Consider the following 15,697-nt stretch of genomic DNA (forward strand, 5'->3'; position numbering starts at 1 on the left):
TTATTACTTTTCTCATAAATACATTCTCAAGTTTATGAGCAAGTTGACGAGTATTTCTTTTTTAAGAAGAATCTCGACCAATCTGTGGTACAACAAAGAGTTTAAATTCTGATATTGTATTACGACACTATTGTACTTTATAACACAAATTGCATGGTACAACGCAATGTACCTAGAATACCTAGTATTCTAGGTACCTTGGTACTTAGATACGGATTGGTACGGATTTAAAATGAAGTTAGTTACTTGTTTATAATAATATTACTATGAAATGTGTTGGTGATCAGACAGTTCTTTACCTGACACCAAGTAGTTGAAACCCTGCTGTCGAGAAGTCTCATATCTGACATTCCAACTGGATAGACCTGCTCACCATATACATAGTACCGCATGTACAGTGGCAGTCCTACTAATGCGCCAGGTATGATTATGCTGAGTATGCATAACCGTATGACTCGAATGGGTCCTTGCAGTGAGGACAGCGTACCCTTGTTTGCCCTATATGAGGCCTCTGTAACAAACAACACAAAATAGGATTTGAGTGTCATGTAATTAGTATGTGATTGGCAGGTCCAAACGAGTAACTTGAGTGATATAATCAATAATAATAAAAAAGAACCATGTTGTATGTTCCCAAAATTATATTTATTGTAAGAAATGATTCCCAATCCAAATCATTCCAATTCATTGTTATTTCGTTGTGCTTTTCTATGAAACGCATGTTCGACCTATTTAGCTCCACCGGTTGAAGAGACGGAAAATAAATCAAGAAATGTACTACTAAGATGAAAGTGTCTAATGCCAAATTCACACAGAAGTGACGTGGCAGTAGCGGGGAACTGACTTTTCTCACTTCCACGCCATTTCTATATTCGAACGAAGTGTACCACGCCACTTCTGTTTGCATTGCACCGTATGCTCATATGAGAGTTATAAAAGTCAGCGCCACGCCATTTCTGTGTGAATTGGGCCTTACAACCCAAACTGAAAGACCTGTGAATCACTGTGAATAGATGCGAACGGAACAAGATAATCGCGATGATGATCGATGCCATTGAACCGCTGTGCAATGATAAAAACGTTTGGTGTCATATGAACGAGCGCTAGCGAGAAGAATCACTTGAATAACCACTCTGTTAGTTCCCTAAGAGGTTTGAGTACCAAACACTAATTTCAAAAAAAACGTAGATATTTAATTCAATTTGGGCTAGTCCGCTCCATGAATAATAATCAGAATGTATGAAACTGGAGGAATAACATTATATTAATAATTATGTGGTGTGAAAGTTGAGATAAAGAGACTCAATCTGAAAAAAATATTATTTAAGAAGGTTTTCGAAAGCAAAGATTTATGTGAATAGGTGTTACTCATTGAAGAACTCATTGAAAGCTCTTATTTGTCTGCAATTCTGTATTACTTTAGTAGAAGTCTTGAACATGAATTTGAGGGAGATTATCTGTAAAAAATTCTACTTCAAACCCAATCTTTTCATTTCATTTCTTCCGTTTATTCTTTGTACCCTTATTTAATCACAGTGATTTTTTAAAACAAGACAAAAATTGTGAGAGATTTTAGTCACTTATTCAAAATGATTGGATAATCATTTAGAGATTGTTTCATAAAATTCGAAGCGTGCGGTTGTTAACTGAATCTGAGGTTTGAAGCACTCGGATTAAGATAGTCAAGAAACTGTTGAGATTACAACACGAACAAAAAGTGATTGGAGAGTAATTGCTTGTTGGAACGACGGAAACTACTTTTCATTGACCGTTTATTTTGTTTAGCTCTTGAGACCATCCTTATTAAAAAATAAAAATAAAAATACTGGAGATTCAATAATTCAAAAGTTATTCTTTCTCCTATCCGACAAGTTAATTTTTTTTGGTTGCTGCTGCAGCTTAATCACTCGATAAAAATATTTCATCAATTTCCAAAAGTTAAACAGCTTGAAAGATGAAATAAACAAATAATTTAATAGAATATTTAGAATTTAATTAAAACCTCCAATAGAATAATTAAACTGACATTGCCTTCAACTGTACCAACATTATAATTGAAAGAGAAAAAATATTACATTTTAGACGAATTCATTAAAAAAAATTGTATATATCATTAAGCATTATCAATTATTCAAATTTGACATTTAGGTTTCCCCTTTTGAAAAGGGGGTTTAGGCCAAAACTTTTTCATTAAAAAAAATTGTATATATCATTAAGCATTATCAATTATTCAAATTTGACATTTAGGTTTCCCCTTTTGAAAAGGGGGTTTAGGCCAAAACTTAGAAGTTCTAAAATTCCAAAGATAATTATATTTTCAAGTTTTTTCTTTAATATAATTGGTTGTGAATGACGTACAAATGAGTTTTTTACTTTAACTCTAGAAAGTAATGAGAATATAATGATAAATTATATTGATATTCAATATATTCAGATAATCATTATCCTTACAGCATAATTTATTAAATGAATCAGTAAATTCTGTGATAGAAAAATACATTAATTTGAGTTATAATGTAGTAAAATAAAATTCCTAGAATCATTTTTTCTATCTCAATCACAATATTATCGTTCAATATTATTTATAGACGCTCAAAAACCAAATGAATGAAGTATACGATACATTCAATCTTATCTTATGACACTATTCATCATTATTTGCCATTGACCTGTGAAATCACTTGGAAACATAAATTACGATAACTTTTATCTGCAATTCTTGATCCGGTTCGAATTCGATTCTCTCAAATTGTGGAAGTTCTTTCCTCCAATCAAAAGAATACAATTCAGTACGGTACTCATCAGTCACGATTTGCAAGGATGCTTGTCTCAGAAACATCTTCATAAGCGGTATGATTTCAATGAATCTATTATTTATCAACAATGCCCTTTAACCCAATTATTCTACGATATTTAGCATTAGAAACGTGGTAAGGAGATCTGAAAGTTTGTTTTCAAATTAATCATAATTCACAGGGCTAGCTCGTCAATATAAGAATGAAATATCAACATTCAAGAAGTTTTTCTAATCTAGAAATTGGGATACATTTTTGCGTATAGCACGTAGGCCTACATTCAAATAGAGAAGCCTATAAATATTATCTCCAACATTATTGATACCAACTCGTTATGATTTTGTAAAAGCTTTAAAAGTACCATTCAGTATGGTACTTTTTAAGACTCAAGTCGAGAATGAATAAGAAAAAAATCAAATTATTATAGAATCTACAAATATAATGTAAAAGAGCCGCCCTATTTCCGAATACCTTGATTGATAACTTCATTTTCTATAATGTCGAGAGTAGACTACTCGTACAAAAGGCTCGATATGTCAGAGTAGTCCCATTGCAACAATAACCTGATAAAAAATCATATTGGTTTCTTGAAATAACGATACGTTGAATTTGACTTTGACTGTGAAGGGAATAATTTTTATTCTTCATATCACAAAATTGTCTTGCGGTATCACTAATAATATTTTTCTATTCCCAAGAAATAAAATTTAGATCCACATTAAAATTGAAAAAGATATTTCTGAAATATAAAATGAACAGACGCAAATTGGCTTGGTACTGATAGTATTGATGGGAAAATTATGAAGAGAAAGAGGAGGAGAGCTGACCTGAAAATGTTAATTAAAAAAATTGATTTTGGAATAGTTGCTATCATAGTGTTCATTCGGTTACAGGGGAGGAGCTGGAATTTATTTCAAGATCGATGGAGCCATGAATCCAAAAGTTTGAAGAACCACTGTGAGAGAGTACCTATCTTTATAAATTAAAAATAATAATGAGTTTTTTAGATAGTTAATTTCAATCCTGAACAGCCAAAAATTACAATTGAGTGCTGTTATGAATTTCATAAGAGCTTTTGTACCAGCAAAATGAATATTTTCTAAGATGAACTAATGTAATTTACGTTAGATTATGTTTTGCTTTGATGCCTCAAATTATTGTTTTACATTGAATGAGTTTTGTCAGGTTGATCCTTAGGATGGTCTCTATACCTGCATACTTCAGTACAAGATAACACGATTTTGTTAAACGATGTTAGTAACCAATTTCATCCTTTGCACAAATTGTAAAAATAAATAATGGAGAATATAAAACAAGCGAAATTGGACAAAATTGCTGTAATATTATTTTCAAGACTGTATGGATTAGCCTAAATTATAAATGTGAATTGATCAATTGCAAGTTGGTATTTCAAGATAATGGATGTTGTGAGTTGTTTTACAATGTACTTGAAGGTTTAAGGGATTTGAGAATACTGCCGGATGCATCAAACAATGTAACAATCGTCTGAGAAAGATTGCATTTTTGTCTCATTTTGATAACTTGCTTCAAGTACATACTATAAAAATTCTTTTGAAAGTAATCATGTTATGAACAAAATTCAGACTTCCAAAATATTCCCAGTTGCGAACTACAGCACGTGTGGGAAAGAGGAATTAATCTGCGCTCTTATCGCCTGACATTGGAGTGGTCTAGAACATTCTTTCACTCCATGTTGCATAACACCCGCAAATATTTTTGCAAATCTAGTGTCTGAGAGATAATGAAACTTCAGGTACAGTACCAGGGATAAAAAATGACTATATCTATTTAATTGGTTGTAAAACATCTGTTCAATAGTCCCAAAGGCAATACGTTTAATAAGTGCAGGGAAACATTGTTCCAGTATTTTACATTTACAATTCCACAAGCATCAAGTACCTACTCTGACACTTATTTATTATTAGCAGGTAACCCGTGCTTTGCACTGGGGAAAATTTGTGTTGTAAAATGCAATCTCCTTATGTCCAGGAAACATTATTTATTATTTTGTTGAAATTACGTGCATAATCTTCATCAGAGTTGAAAATTTCTAAAAAAAAACTAATTTGATTAGTCTCGAACCCACAACCTTTCTTTCATTCATGAGTCGCTCGTGCTACCAAGCTACCAATTACGCTACAGTGTCACTTGGAGCAAGTTCTGTTTGATTGGGCTTTTATTGTTGCGTAAACTTTGAATCATATTCGGATAAATTTGTTTAAATTATTAAATTAAAATTAATCGATTAATAGCAGTTAGTATAAGCCTATATACATCCTCGGTGAATTTCAGAATCTTATTTATGTAAAATTGCAAGTTAATCAGTTCAATAGTTCAGATGCGATTGTGTATTTCCTATCCTGTACATGTATAAGCCAATTCTTTCATTTTTAATATTATAGGTAGGTTGCCTTAGTTGACCGAGCGAAGTGAGATCTAAGATTCAAGTCGACGGTTTTGCATTTCTCTTTATGTTTAAATGTTTATATGTTGCGCATTTACAGCGAAACGCAGCATGGATTTTCATGAAATACAGTTGTCTACTAACTTTGTAGATTATGGTAGTTTATTTTATTAATTTCAACACACCGATTTTTCACCAACACGACAACACAGAATGTTCTCTGATGGGCTGATTGGATTGGCGTATCGACGGCAGCCAGACCTGATAACAGCGCTCACACTCACATTCCGGGACGACACGTCCGGGACGATACGATAGGACAGAAAGCTCTATGTTTATTTAGGATTTTTTCTAGACATTTTGAATTGCTAAATTATTTATTAATTTTTGAGAAAACAAAACTACAAGTCAATGTAACTTATTTAGCAAGAGGTCTACTGTTCACAGAACTACTAGTATAGTTTTATCGAAAAACTATACTACATACTTGAAGACACAATGTATTCATGAATATTATTTTCAGAAATTTGCATTAAATAATTCGGAATTGAAAAAATATTATATAGATGAGTAATAGAGAAATTTCGATTGGAATTGAATGATAGGTTGGAAAAATAATCAAATTGCTGTACAGGACTCATTGCTATAAATAGTGTAATAATAGAAGGCTTAAAGAAACATCTTAAAAATATACATCAAGCGGTCGGAGTCATCTAATAGCTCAGATTAGATAGGGGACGAGCTTTCTCCCGTTGGAAAGGTGACTTCAGTTCAAATCCATTGATTGACTAACTGTTTATGAGCTTCAAAATTACTTTCTGATAGTACGGAACACACCTAAAACTTTTGGTCCATTTCATGTCATCAACCAATGCATAAGTCTGAGCCTTATGTGGGCAACATCCTTAGCAAAACCAAAAAACGACTTGAAATAATAAGTAAGGATAAGTGAGTGAAATATTAATTGATTACTGATAACGTAACTAATGAAAAAATGAAAAGGGAAGATTAGGCTAGCTGATAAACATTCAAACAGATCAATGTCTTCACAAAAATTTAAAAAATCTCAAAGTCATAAATTGTTTTCTATCATGGTTCAATGTTTGCTCGAAATCAGTGGCTGGAGAATAAATGATTGAACAATGAAATAAATAAACATGGTTTATTAGAAGAACCGTAAATATTGGTTTTCGAGGTTTATATACATCTTACTGTATTTAGAAGTTACTATACACTTTACATAGGCAGTTGAATTCTTTAATTCAATAATCTGTGTTCGATATACACGGAGTTATAGATATTAGAGGCAATTATACAGAGCCATCACTGATTGAATATCTGTCTATTCATAAAGACTATTCGAAATTATAAATTATTATCATTTTGAAATGGAGAACAACATAATTATTAGAAGCTATTATGCAGTGTAGTATGAATTGTTAATCGATACAGAACAATTTAACATGGAAACGAAATTATTATACTGGAAATACTAATATGTATAAATATGCTCTTCAAATTCACTAAGGTACATAGGCCTATACAGTATAGATTCTAGATCATCAAAAGTTATATTAGGTCCACTATAGTGGCTTGCCTTGAAGATTAATCTGCAACGGTAATTTATCAAACTAATTTATCTGTAACTGATGATTTTCAAATTTGTTTTATATTTTCTAATGATTGCATGTTATAATACTAACTTTCTACATTGATAAATCTACTTGAAATTGGCTTTCTTTAAAATTTGCTATCTTTTAGTTAATCAATCTATATTTAAATATAGTATTTTCTTGTAGAAAAAGCAACCCTGTTAATGTTGCCATAATAATGACATTTTAATGGCAAAATGATTGACTAATGATTGAATGTAATCAGTTATAAAACATGACATTAATCATTAATTACTGGTAATTCAATGCAAATTATTGTTATTTTTTTTTATAATAGCTTGAATTTGATTTTGTGTAGAAAACTGGAAATTATTTATGACCATCAAACAATGCGCGCAAAAGTCTGATAACACTTACGTCAAAACACAAGCGACATTCGCAGACTTGATTTTAATAAAACTTTTCACAAAGCACACAACTTCTGAGTTGAATAACGCGAGCGGAACACTACTGAGTGAATAACAACATCAACTCTAGCGATAAGAGAGCCGAAAAATAATAATGTTCAGCTCCTTCACAGTTTTTTGATTGCTGATAATATTGAAGTGAGAAGATTTATTCATAATGAAAAACTTTCTCGAGTCGGCTGTACTTTATTGTAACCGCTAATATGGTAATGAATTTAATAGAGAGATTATTTTAATTGATGTCTAGATAGACACACTACTTGAAACATAGGGGAAATGGAAAATTTTGATGATTCAAGCTTTGTTCTGGATTGTTTACTTTAGGATAGAATAAGAGGTTGAGTTATAAATAGAAATATGAACCCTCAAAGGGTTGAAATTCAAATTCATCAATTTCGGCACCTGCTACAGAAATATTATCTATAAACATGTAGAGTGATAAAGTGTAGATCAAATTCGATGAACTTCTACATCTACTTTGCTAGGAATAATTATTTTTCATTTGATAACTAATTATTGTCATTGTTAAAATACGGTAGCTGAGAAATACTTTGATGAAATCTTAATAATCATTAATGATATAATATTGACCTAATATCAATATGGTAAAACGTAATGTGAAATAGTTTTTCTCAAAGTTGAAAAATGTTTTATGCTCAGTTAATAGTTCATCTAATTAATTTGAACTCATTATTATCTAGCGTTCTTTATTATATGTGCGTTTAATTCACAATTTTCTACAAAAAGTTGACAAAACTAATTAGTTTGACAGGAATAAGTATTTCATTTGACATTGATTTGTGTAATATATAGGTAATTTCATTAAGTCAAGTATTGATAATGATTTTATATGTAATAGAAAATTCATTATAATCTGATAATCCAGTTCTTGAGAAGGCTAAATTTCCATGATTTTATTCAATATGTTCTTTTTCTAAGATGACAGAGCATATGCTCTCCCTCTCACTGAACCTACTGCTCCTACTGAACCGATATGGAAATACCTGAGAAATTATAATAGGTACTGTAAATACTTTTAATAAATGGGATCGAATTTTGTTGTTGAAATGTTACCCTTTGTTTTAATCTAACTAATATCAGAAACGACAAAGACCTTTTAAGCCTCAATGAATCTTTTCCGGTTTCAAAATTGTGTAATTCAGTAAATTAAAAATAACATTTTTTTCATTTAAGAGTGTTGTTATGATATGTGAGCGCTTCAACTAATTAATGAAGATATTTTCTGTTGATTTAGATGAGAATTATGAAGTTGATCAGTCTTCACTGTCATGATTAGTTGCGTAAGATACAGTCAAAGCTTAATGAAGAGGGGTCAAACTTCATTGATTGTATTGAACTATGGGGCGGTGATAATGTTCTGCTAGAATAAGAGTACGGTATAACTAAAATTCATCAAGATTGATTGGATTCATCAGATTTGGGGCTACAGCACCTAACTTTGAAAAGATGTTGGGATTTCAACAACAAATTTCTCTGTATAATAAAAGTCAATACCGTACGTAATAATTCTACAGAATTATAGTTTATTATGAGCATGAACGAACATCCTTTTCAAATATACATGTAGAAAATTTACAATAAAAAGTTGTAAATTTTTTTGAAGCAAGTTTACAGGAGTGAATGGATTGCAACATGTAGGGTAGTCGAATTTACAGCTAAGAATAAATTATTACCACAATACCCTAATTTACGATTAAATTCAATACAATTAAGAGTCAAATTAGAAAATCGATCATCCATATCACTTGATAAGCTGTTTTTCACAACATTTTTGTTCAAATGATCCATGCCTAATGATAACCTGTGATTCATATTGTATTGAACGCATGAGATAAACCAGTGATTGTGGAGTTAAACTAGTAGAACACTGATTGTAATTCTACATAGAAAACAAGTGAGAGGAAGTTGCTCTCTAGTTTTCAGTTTAGCATAATCATGAGCTTAATCTGCTTGACAAATGTTTTGTAATTATAGAAATATTGGCGTAGAGAAGTAATAGTAGATCATATTTCTTCTATTGCTTTGAGCCTACTTAAAATCAGTGAGTATAGAATGTAATACATTCTGCTTATAATGTAATATACTGCTTACAATGGGTGATATAGACCTAGGCCTAATACATTTCCATATTCATAAACACTTGTTTCTTCGGAATTAATTTTGTTTTTATTCCAGTTCTTCAGTGCATGGACAGGTGTTCATGGGTTTTGATAGATTATTTTATGATTAGGTATTTAAAATCAGTGAGTATAGAATGTAATACATTCTATTTATGATTATTTTGATGATTGTTCATTGGTTTTGATAGATTATTTTAAACGAAGATAATGTTATTGTGTTGATACTCCTCTAAAATAGTAAGTTATACTCCCGCTCCCTCTATGTCATGTTTGTTGTTATTTTGAGGAAACGTGAGTGGAGGTCACTTGAGGTTGAAGGACGCTTCTAGAAACTATTATGCCCAAACTACGCTTCATGAATAAAATCATTTCCTTACGAATTTCCTTTTGTTTTTATATTTTTTTCATAGCATATTGATAGCTGACTATGACACAGAAACTAACATACATCAATCAATTTGCATACTTTCAAATTTAACGCGTTTACTGAGATAAAAATTCACGGTATGAGAAAAATTAATGTCAATAACAGCTATAATAAATTACTATCAGAAATTCATTAATTACTTGAAGATGGATGGAGTTTATGGGATTATTTTATGACTAACCGAAATTTTCATTGAAAAATGGATTGCGCAAAAATGAGTTTCATAGCTTTCATAGTAGGTTCATTAATAGTGAATATTGTGTTACCAATGAAGCAGTCTTTGATAAGTAAATAATAATTTTATTGGTGAACAGATAATAAATATACGATCAACAATCAAATTGTGACATACAAACGTTATATATATCTTACAAGAAAATAATGGGAAATTGAGCTTCCGCATACATTATTCAAGCAGGTGCAATGAAGACTGAAGGTTTTCATTGAGAGTGAACATTTGTATCCTGAAAGTTGAATTTATCAATCATTTTTTTTCTATCCACAATCTTTCTTCTAGTGAATAAACGAAGACTATGTGATACGGAAAAAGCAAATTGAATAGAAACGATGAGTTTTGATATCAAATTGATCATCCAATTTTGTAGAAACGACTGCAGTAAATTGAGGCAATAGTCTCTCCTAACAAATTGGTCAGATCTATGACACTCAGCAATTCAATAGATTGAACGCCCGGGAAGTAAAGTGGGAGGCTCTATTTTCAAGGGGAAACATAATAGATAATGATCAGAACATCTAATATATAACCCCAAGTTGATTTTTCAACTTTGATTGCTCTAACATAGCATTCAAAGATTATAAATAGAGGCCAGTTCTTGCTGAAAAATAAAGTTATCAAGATACCAAAAATGTCATTAATATTAAAGACAAAAGTATCAGGATTTCTGATAGTTGAAATGCATATTGATGATACTCAACGGTACTAGAACTATAATGGATAGGTACTAAGTTTCTACAGAGATAGACTTCACGGTAATCGAATATTAAAACTATTGTGATTGTATTGATATTTCGAGATCGTGATTAGACTTGAACATGTTACCAAATAAATTTATAAGAGTTAAACGTTCAGGTCCCATACATACTTTTACATTTTTAGTTGACTTAGCATACAATCTACAACGGTCTGTGTATAGCAGTACTGATGATTGATGTAAACAAAGTACGCCCATTAGACAAAAAGTGTAATCCATAAAGAAGATTTGGTGGACATCCAAACTTTAGCACAGTATTTCTTAACTTTAGGCTTTGTTCAAACAAGTCAGTTTAGCTCGAGAAGTATTAATAGACTGCTCTGCGCAACAGACAATATTATTATGTTGGAAGTCTTCTAAGTTTATGAGTAGGGTGCAGAACAGAGAATAGTCGAGCTATTCTAATTTGAAATAGTTGAGACCAAACTTTGAGGTTTCATTCATGATGAACCCGGATGAGAAAAGGATTCCTGAGAGTTTAATAGCAATTAAGAATTGTATGCTTCACAAATATAAACTCATGATTTATATTGAAATAAGAATTTAAAATTCATAAGGAGCATGTGGGAAATATTACTCAATTTTTATGGACAAAAAAAACTTATGCCACAAAATTATAATTGTAATCATTATTGCTCACTGGAACAATAATTGATTATGTCAATTTTTTGTGAAATTAGATTGCACAAATTCATTTACCCTATTCATTTTATTCATTTATTTATATTTTTTACAAAGAAGCACTGATCGGGAGAGAAAAACTAAGGATACTCCTTGTACTATTTCTCTCCCAAATTTAAATAACATTTTAAAAGTCCAAAATAGGGTTATGATTTCACTTTACTAAAATTAAGTTCATTTTCACTCAAAAACAACGAAAACGAAGATTTTTAAATTTTGACGGTTGAAAACAGAATAAAAAACAATATTGTGCAAAATACTACAATCATAATATAATTATGACATTGGAGGGAGAAATAATGATAATGCACTGATAATGATGATGATGATGATGATAATGGTATTATTGTTGCTATCATCATACAACAAACGGTATTAAAAGGTTGCTGAACCTTGCCTAGTTTGGAAATATTTTTTGCTAAATGAGTTTTATTCCGTACAATTAAACAAATATTATACTTGGACTAATACAATTAGAATGAATGCAATTATTGAATCCATAGTTCAACGTAAATAGACTTAGGTAAATGCTCCTCCTCTAGAGAGAATAAAAAAGATAACAGTAGTGAGATAATAGGAGGCACAACCTATTGTTTGTTTTTAAATAATGTATTACTCTCAAAAATGTGAAATTAAAAAGCAATAATTGCAAAAGTGCATTCTCATTTCAAGAGTGTTCTGACAAAATAAACATGATAAGAAAACGCATATTCTTGTAAACATGCAACAACTTTCAAATGCTTTCCGTGATTTACCAGTATGACAAAAGATTGTGTAATTTTAAAACGTTTAATTTAACAAAATCCCCTCCCATCCAGGTTTCAGTAAATGAGATAAGTTCGATCAAGTACAGCCTCACAGCCTGTGAATTAATTATAACAATTTATAATTCGTAATAATACTATTATTAATGATCATGTATAGATAAAATACAGTACCTATAAATGGATTGGAAAATTGAAGCATTCAATCTAGAGGGTACCACACAACAGGCAATTTGACAAAGTATTGTCATTTTCCAATAGAAAATATAAAAAATCATTTCACAAATGTTATTTACCAGCCTCGAGTGATCGATTTACCTTGAACGCGTTCGAATTCCGTAAAACATGAAATTATCCAACTTTTGTAAATCTTATAATTTTATACTAACACTATTTTAACAAAACATTCCAACTGCATCAACATTGAATCAATTTCGGGTCACCGATTTCAATGAGAGTGATAACAGACAGCACCTGTTGAGTCTGGCAGCCTATCAAATTTAGCACTGTTTTTTTTTCTAAAGAATGCCTAATCTGTTTATTTGGCTAGAGGAGTACAAAGTTGGACTATTTAGGATTGGGAAACAGTCCAGCTGCTTAGTATAAAGATTGACAACTCTGTCTACAAAAGTAGAAAGTAGAAGCGCGAATCAAAACAAACACGATTGTACGCACGCTCACAATCGCACACACTTATTAAAAACGTTTGTGTGTGTGTGAGAGTGAGGAGTTTGAATGTGTATGTAACCGCCGTTGAATAAGGACTATCCACTTGAAAAACATGCACGAGTCAAGAATAACTAAAAGACAGTGAGCTAAACAGCTAATTAATTAGCGTTCTTACCAGACATGGTTCGTTTTCTTCTGAAGTCCATATTCATTTTGTCTTCTTATTAATAAGTTTTTGTTTTTGTGAAGTCGACACTAAACACTTGAAACGAATTGAAGGCGCTAAAGCGTGAACACAGTAACCAGCGAATGAATAAACTGAAACCGAGCTGATCGTAAACTGAAATGATTCGTTGTAGTCAGCCGTATAGATCTTCCACTGTGCGGGCAATGATGACGATTATGACGATTGTTTCATGGATGATGATGATGATGATGATGATGTACACATGGTTGGCATCGTTTTCATTTCCCAAGCTTCCCTACCGATGACCTCCGCTGTCTCAAACAAACTACGCACTTTGGCGACTTTATCTCAACGAAGAGGAATTCAAATCAAATAAAAGAAAATAAAAGAGCAGCACCTAAGAGGCGAGAAACGGCTTGCCTATAAAACTTCAACCGGAATTAGTCGAAGCTGTTCAGTCACGAGCGCTATTATAAATGAGGTGCGTTACAGTACTGGATGAATTCAAATTGAAATGCGCATTTCGACAACAATGGTTTTTCTAATTTGAATTGAGATAACATCACAAAATAGGATGGAACTTTCAGCAGCAAATACAAATACAAAGGACCGTTGTTGAATTGACTGGAGATGAAAACACAGGATTACTAAATTAAATTGTTCTGAATTGTTGCTCTCACTCAGCGGACAGAATTTTCCCTTTGCTGGATGATGCCAATAGTGTATTTGAATTGTTTTGTTTGAATTTTATTTAAATTTTATCTCTATTATCGAATTATTCTAAGAAATAATGATTTTATACTGTATCTACTGAGTATGAATTGTAACATGTATTAATTTTGGCAATAAAAATTATTATTATTATTTTGGCAATAAATTTAGTTGCACCAACAGAGTGATACTGAATTTATAACAATTTGTTTCAAAGTATCTCGAGAATCACTGTTCGGAAATGAAAATAGTATTGAAGATATCTACAATCTAGAAAGAGAGCGAAACCAGAATCTTTTCCGAATTTCCTCGAATAATGGAGGATTTTCAAATCCAATGACAGGTGCTATGCGAACGTTCTATTGGGACAATTTACATGAGTGGTTTGTTATAAAATTAAGGTTAACGGTCCCATAAGAGCAGGCTAAGCTTGAATTTTTTATGCTTGGATCAGCTTATGAACTTGAAATACATGTAACTGAATATTTGGAACCACGACTTTAATACTGTCATGTACTCTCATGAATAAGTCAACACTGATTTTTAAAAAAGATAGTTGAAAATTTCAAAATATTCTATTTAAATAACTCATTTAATTGTATGCTGTTCTTATTGTTGAAAGAAATCATGAGTGAGTTGACGGTTTTTACATAAACAAAGAAGGAAAGGTAGCCCGTCTACTTTGGTAGTTGGTGAATTTGATTAGAACTTGATATTTTTATAGTCTCTGACACTGTATTTTCAATGAGATATTATACAGAGTCCGCCAAGGTAAACCGACGATAATGCCCTTTGAAATGGCGGTAGTTTAATGGAAAGCCAGCCACAGGGACCACGTCGCACAGTTAGAACTGCGGAAAACATATTCTGGAAGACAGGCTATATTCCCCAAACACGTTATTCCTAGATTCGGTGATCTGCATTGGCCCCAGACCACTAGATGTATGATTTTTCTTGTGGGTATTTCTAAAGTATTGTGTGTATGAAAATAAGCCTCGTACGTTGGGCAAACTGCAACAAGCTATAGAGCAGAATGTCGCTCAGATCGATAGTCAACTATTGAAGAGAGATTCAAACTTCAGAGAGCGTCTCCACATTGTAAGCGTGAAAATGAACGCCTTCCTTATGATATTATTTTTTGTACTATAGATTAGTGAAATTGCATGTCTAAGAAATGTATTTCTGCCAACGAATTATTTTTAAACTTTAATTAGAGGAAGGTTGTCCATTTGAAAAAAAAACATCAGTTTCCCGTGGCGGACCCTATAGTAAAGAAGAATTTTCGAGGCCCAAACATTTTGTTCAAAACATTAATGTTGCATTGTAACTATTACAGTATACATATACCGTAATCCGAAAAAACGATTGACAACAAGTTATTGGCAGGAATTCTAGACTTCCAATTAATTTCCCTGTTGAAGGCTTGAATTAGTAACATCTGATTGTTTACATATTTTAGATAATTAAAACTGCATATCTTGATGGTTATTTTATGCTATCTGAAATTCACTCATCCATTATCAAATAAACAAAAACGGCAGCAATAAAATATCAAACCCAGAAATTCTGTTCTTCCTCATTCCATTGAATAATTTCAAAAAGAGATATAAGTGACTTATTTCAATTCTTTAACAATTTCACATCAGTAACAATACGAGTACGTACATATTAAGAAATTCTTGGCAACAGGCTGCTATCAAGATGTTGGGCATCAAGAAGACTCTGGATATCAAGATCAAGGTAAAACATTTTTTCAAAAACTCAAATTTAGTACACTATTTGCTAAGAAACCTTATCCAGTAATCTATACAACAGCCACATTGTG

At 31.6% G+C, this 15,697-nt stretch overlaps 1 protein-coding gene across 1 annotated transcript in view; it reads right to left on the reverse strand.

Annotated features, from left to right (window-relative positions):
• Positions 1–15,697, reverse strand: part of LOC111046907 — a 56,071-nt gene that overhangs the window by 7,098 nt on the left and 33,276 nt on the right. Inside the window, exon 13 of the mRNA XM_039420068.1 lies at positions 300–511. Within this exon, the coding sequence (XP_039276002.1) occupies positions 300–511 (212 nt within the window). The remainder of the gene's footprint in view (positions 1–299; positions 512–15,697) is intronic.

This window comes from Nilaparvata lugens, chromosome 2, assembly GCF_014356525.2.
Source record: "Nilaparvata lugens isolate BPH chromosome 2, ASM1435652v1, whole genome shotgun sequence".
Classification (NCBI taxonomy): Eukaryota; Metazoa; Arthropoda; class Insecta; order Hemiptera; family Delphacidae; genus Nilaparvata; species Nilaparvata lugens.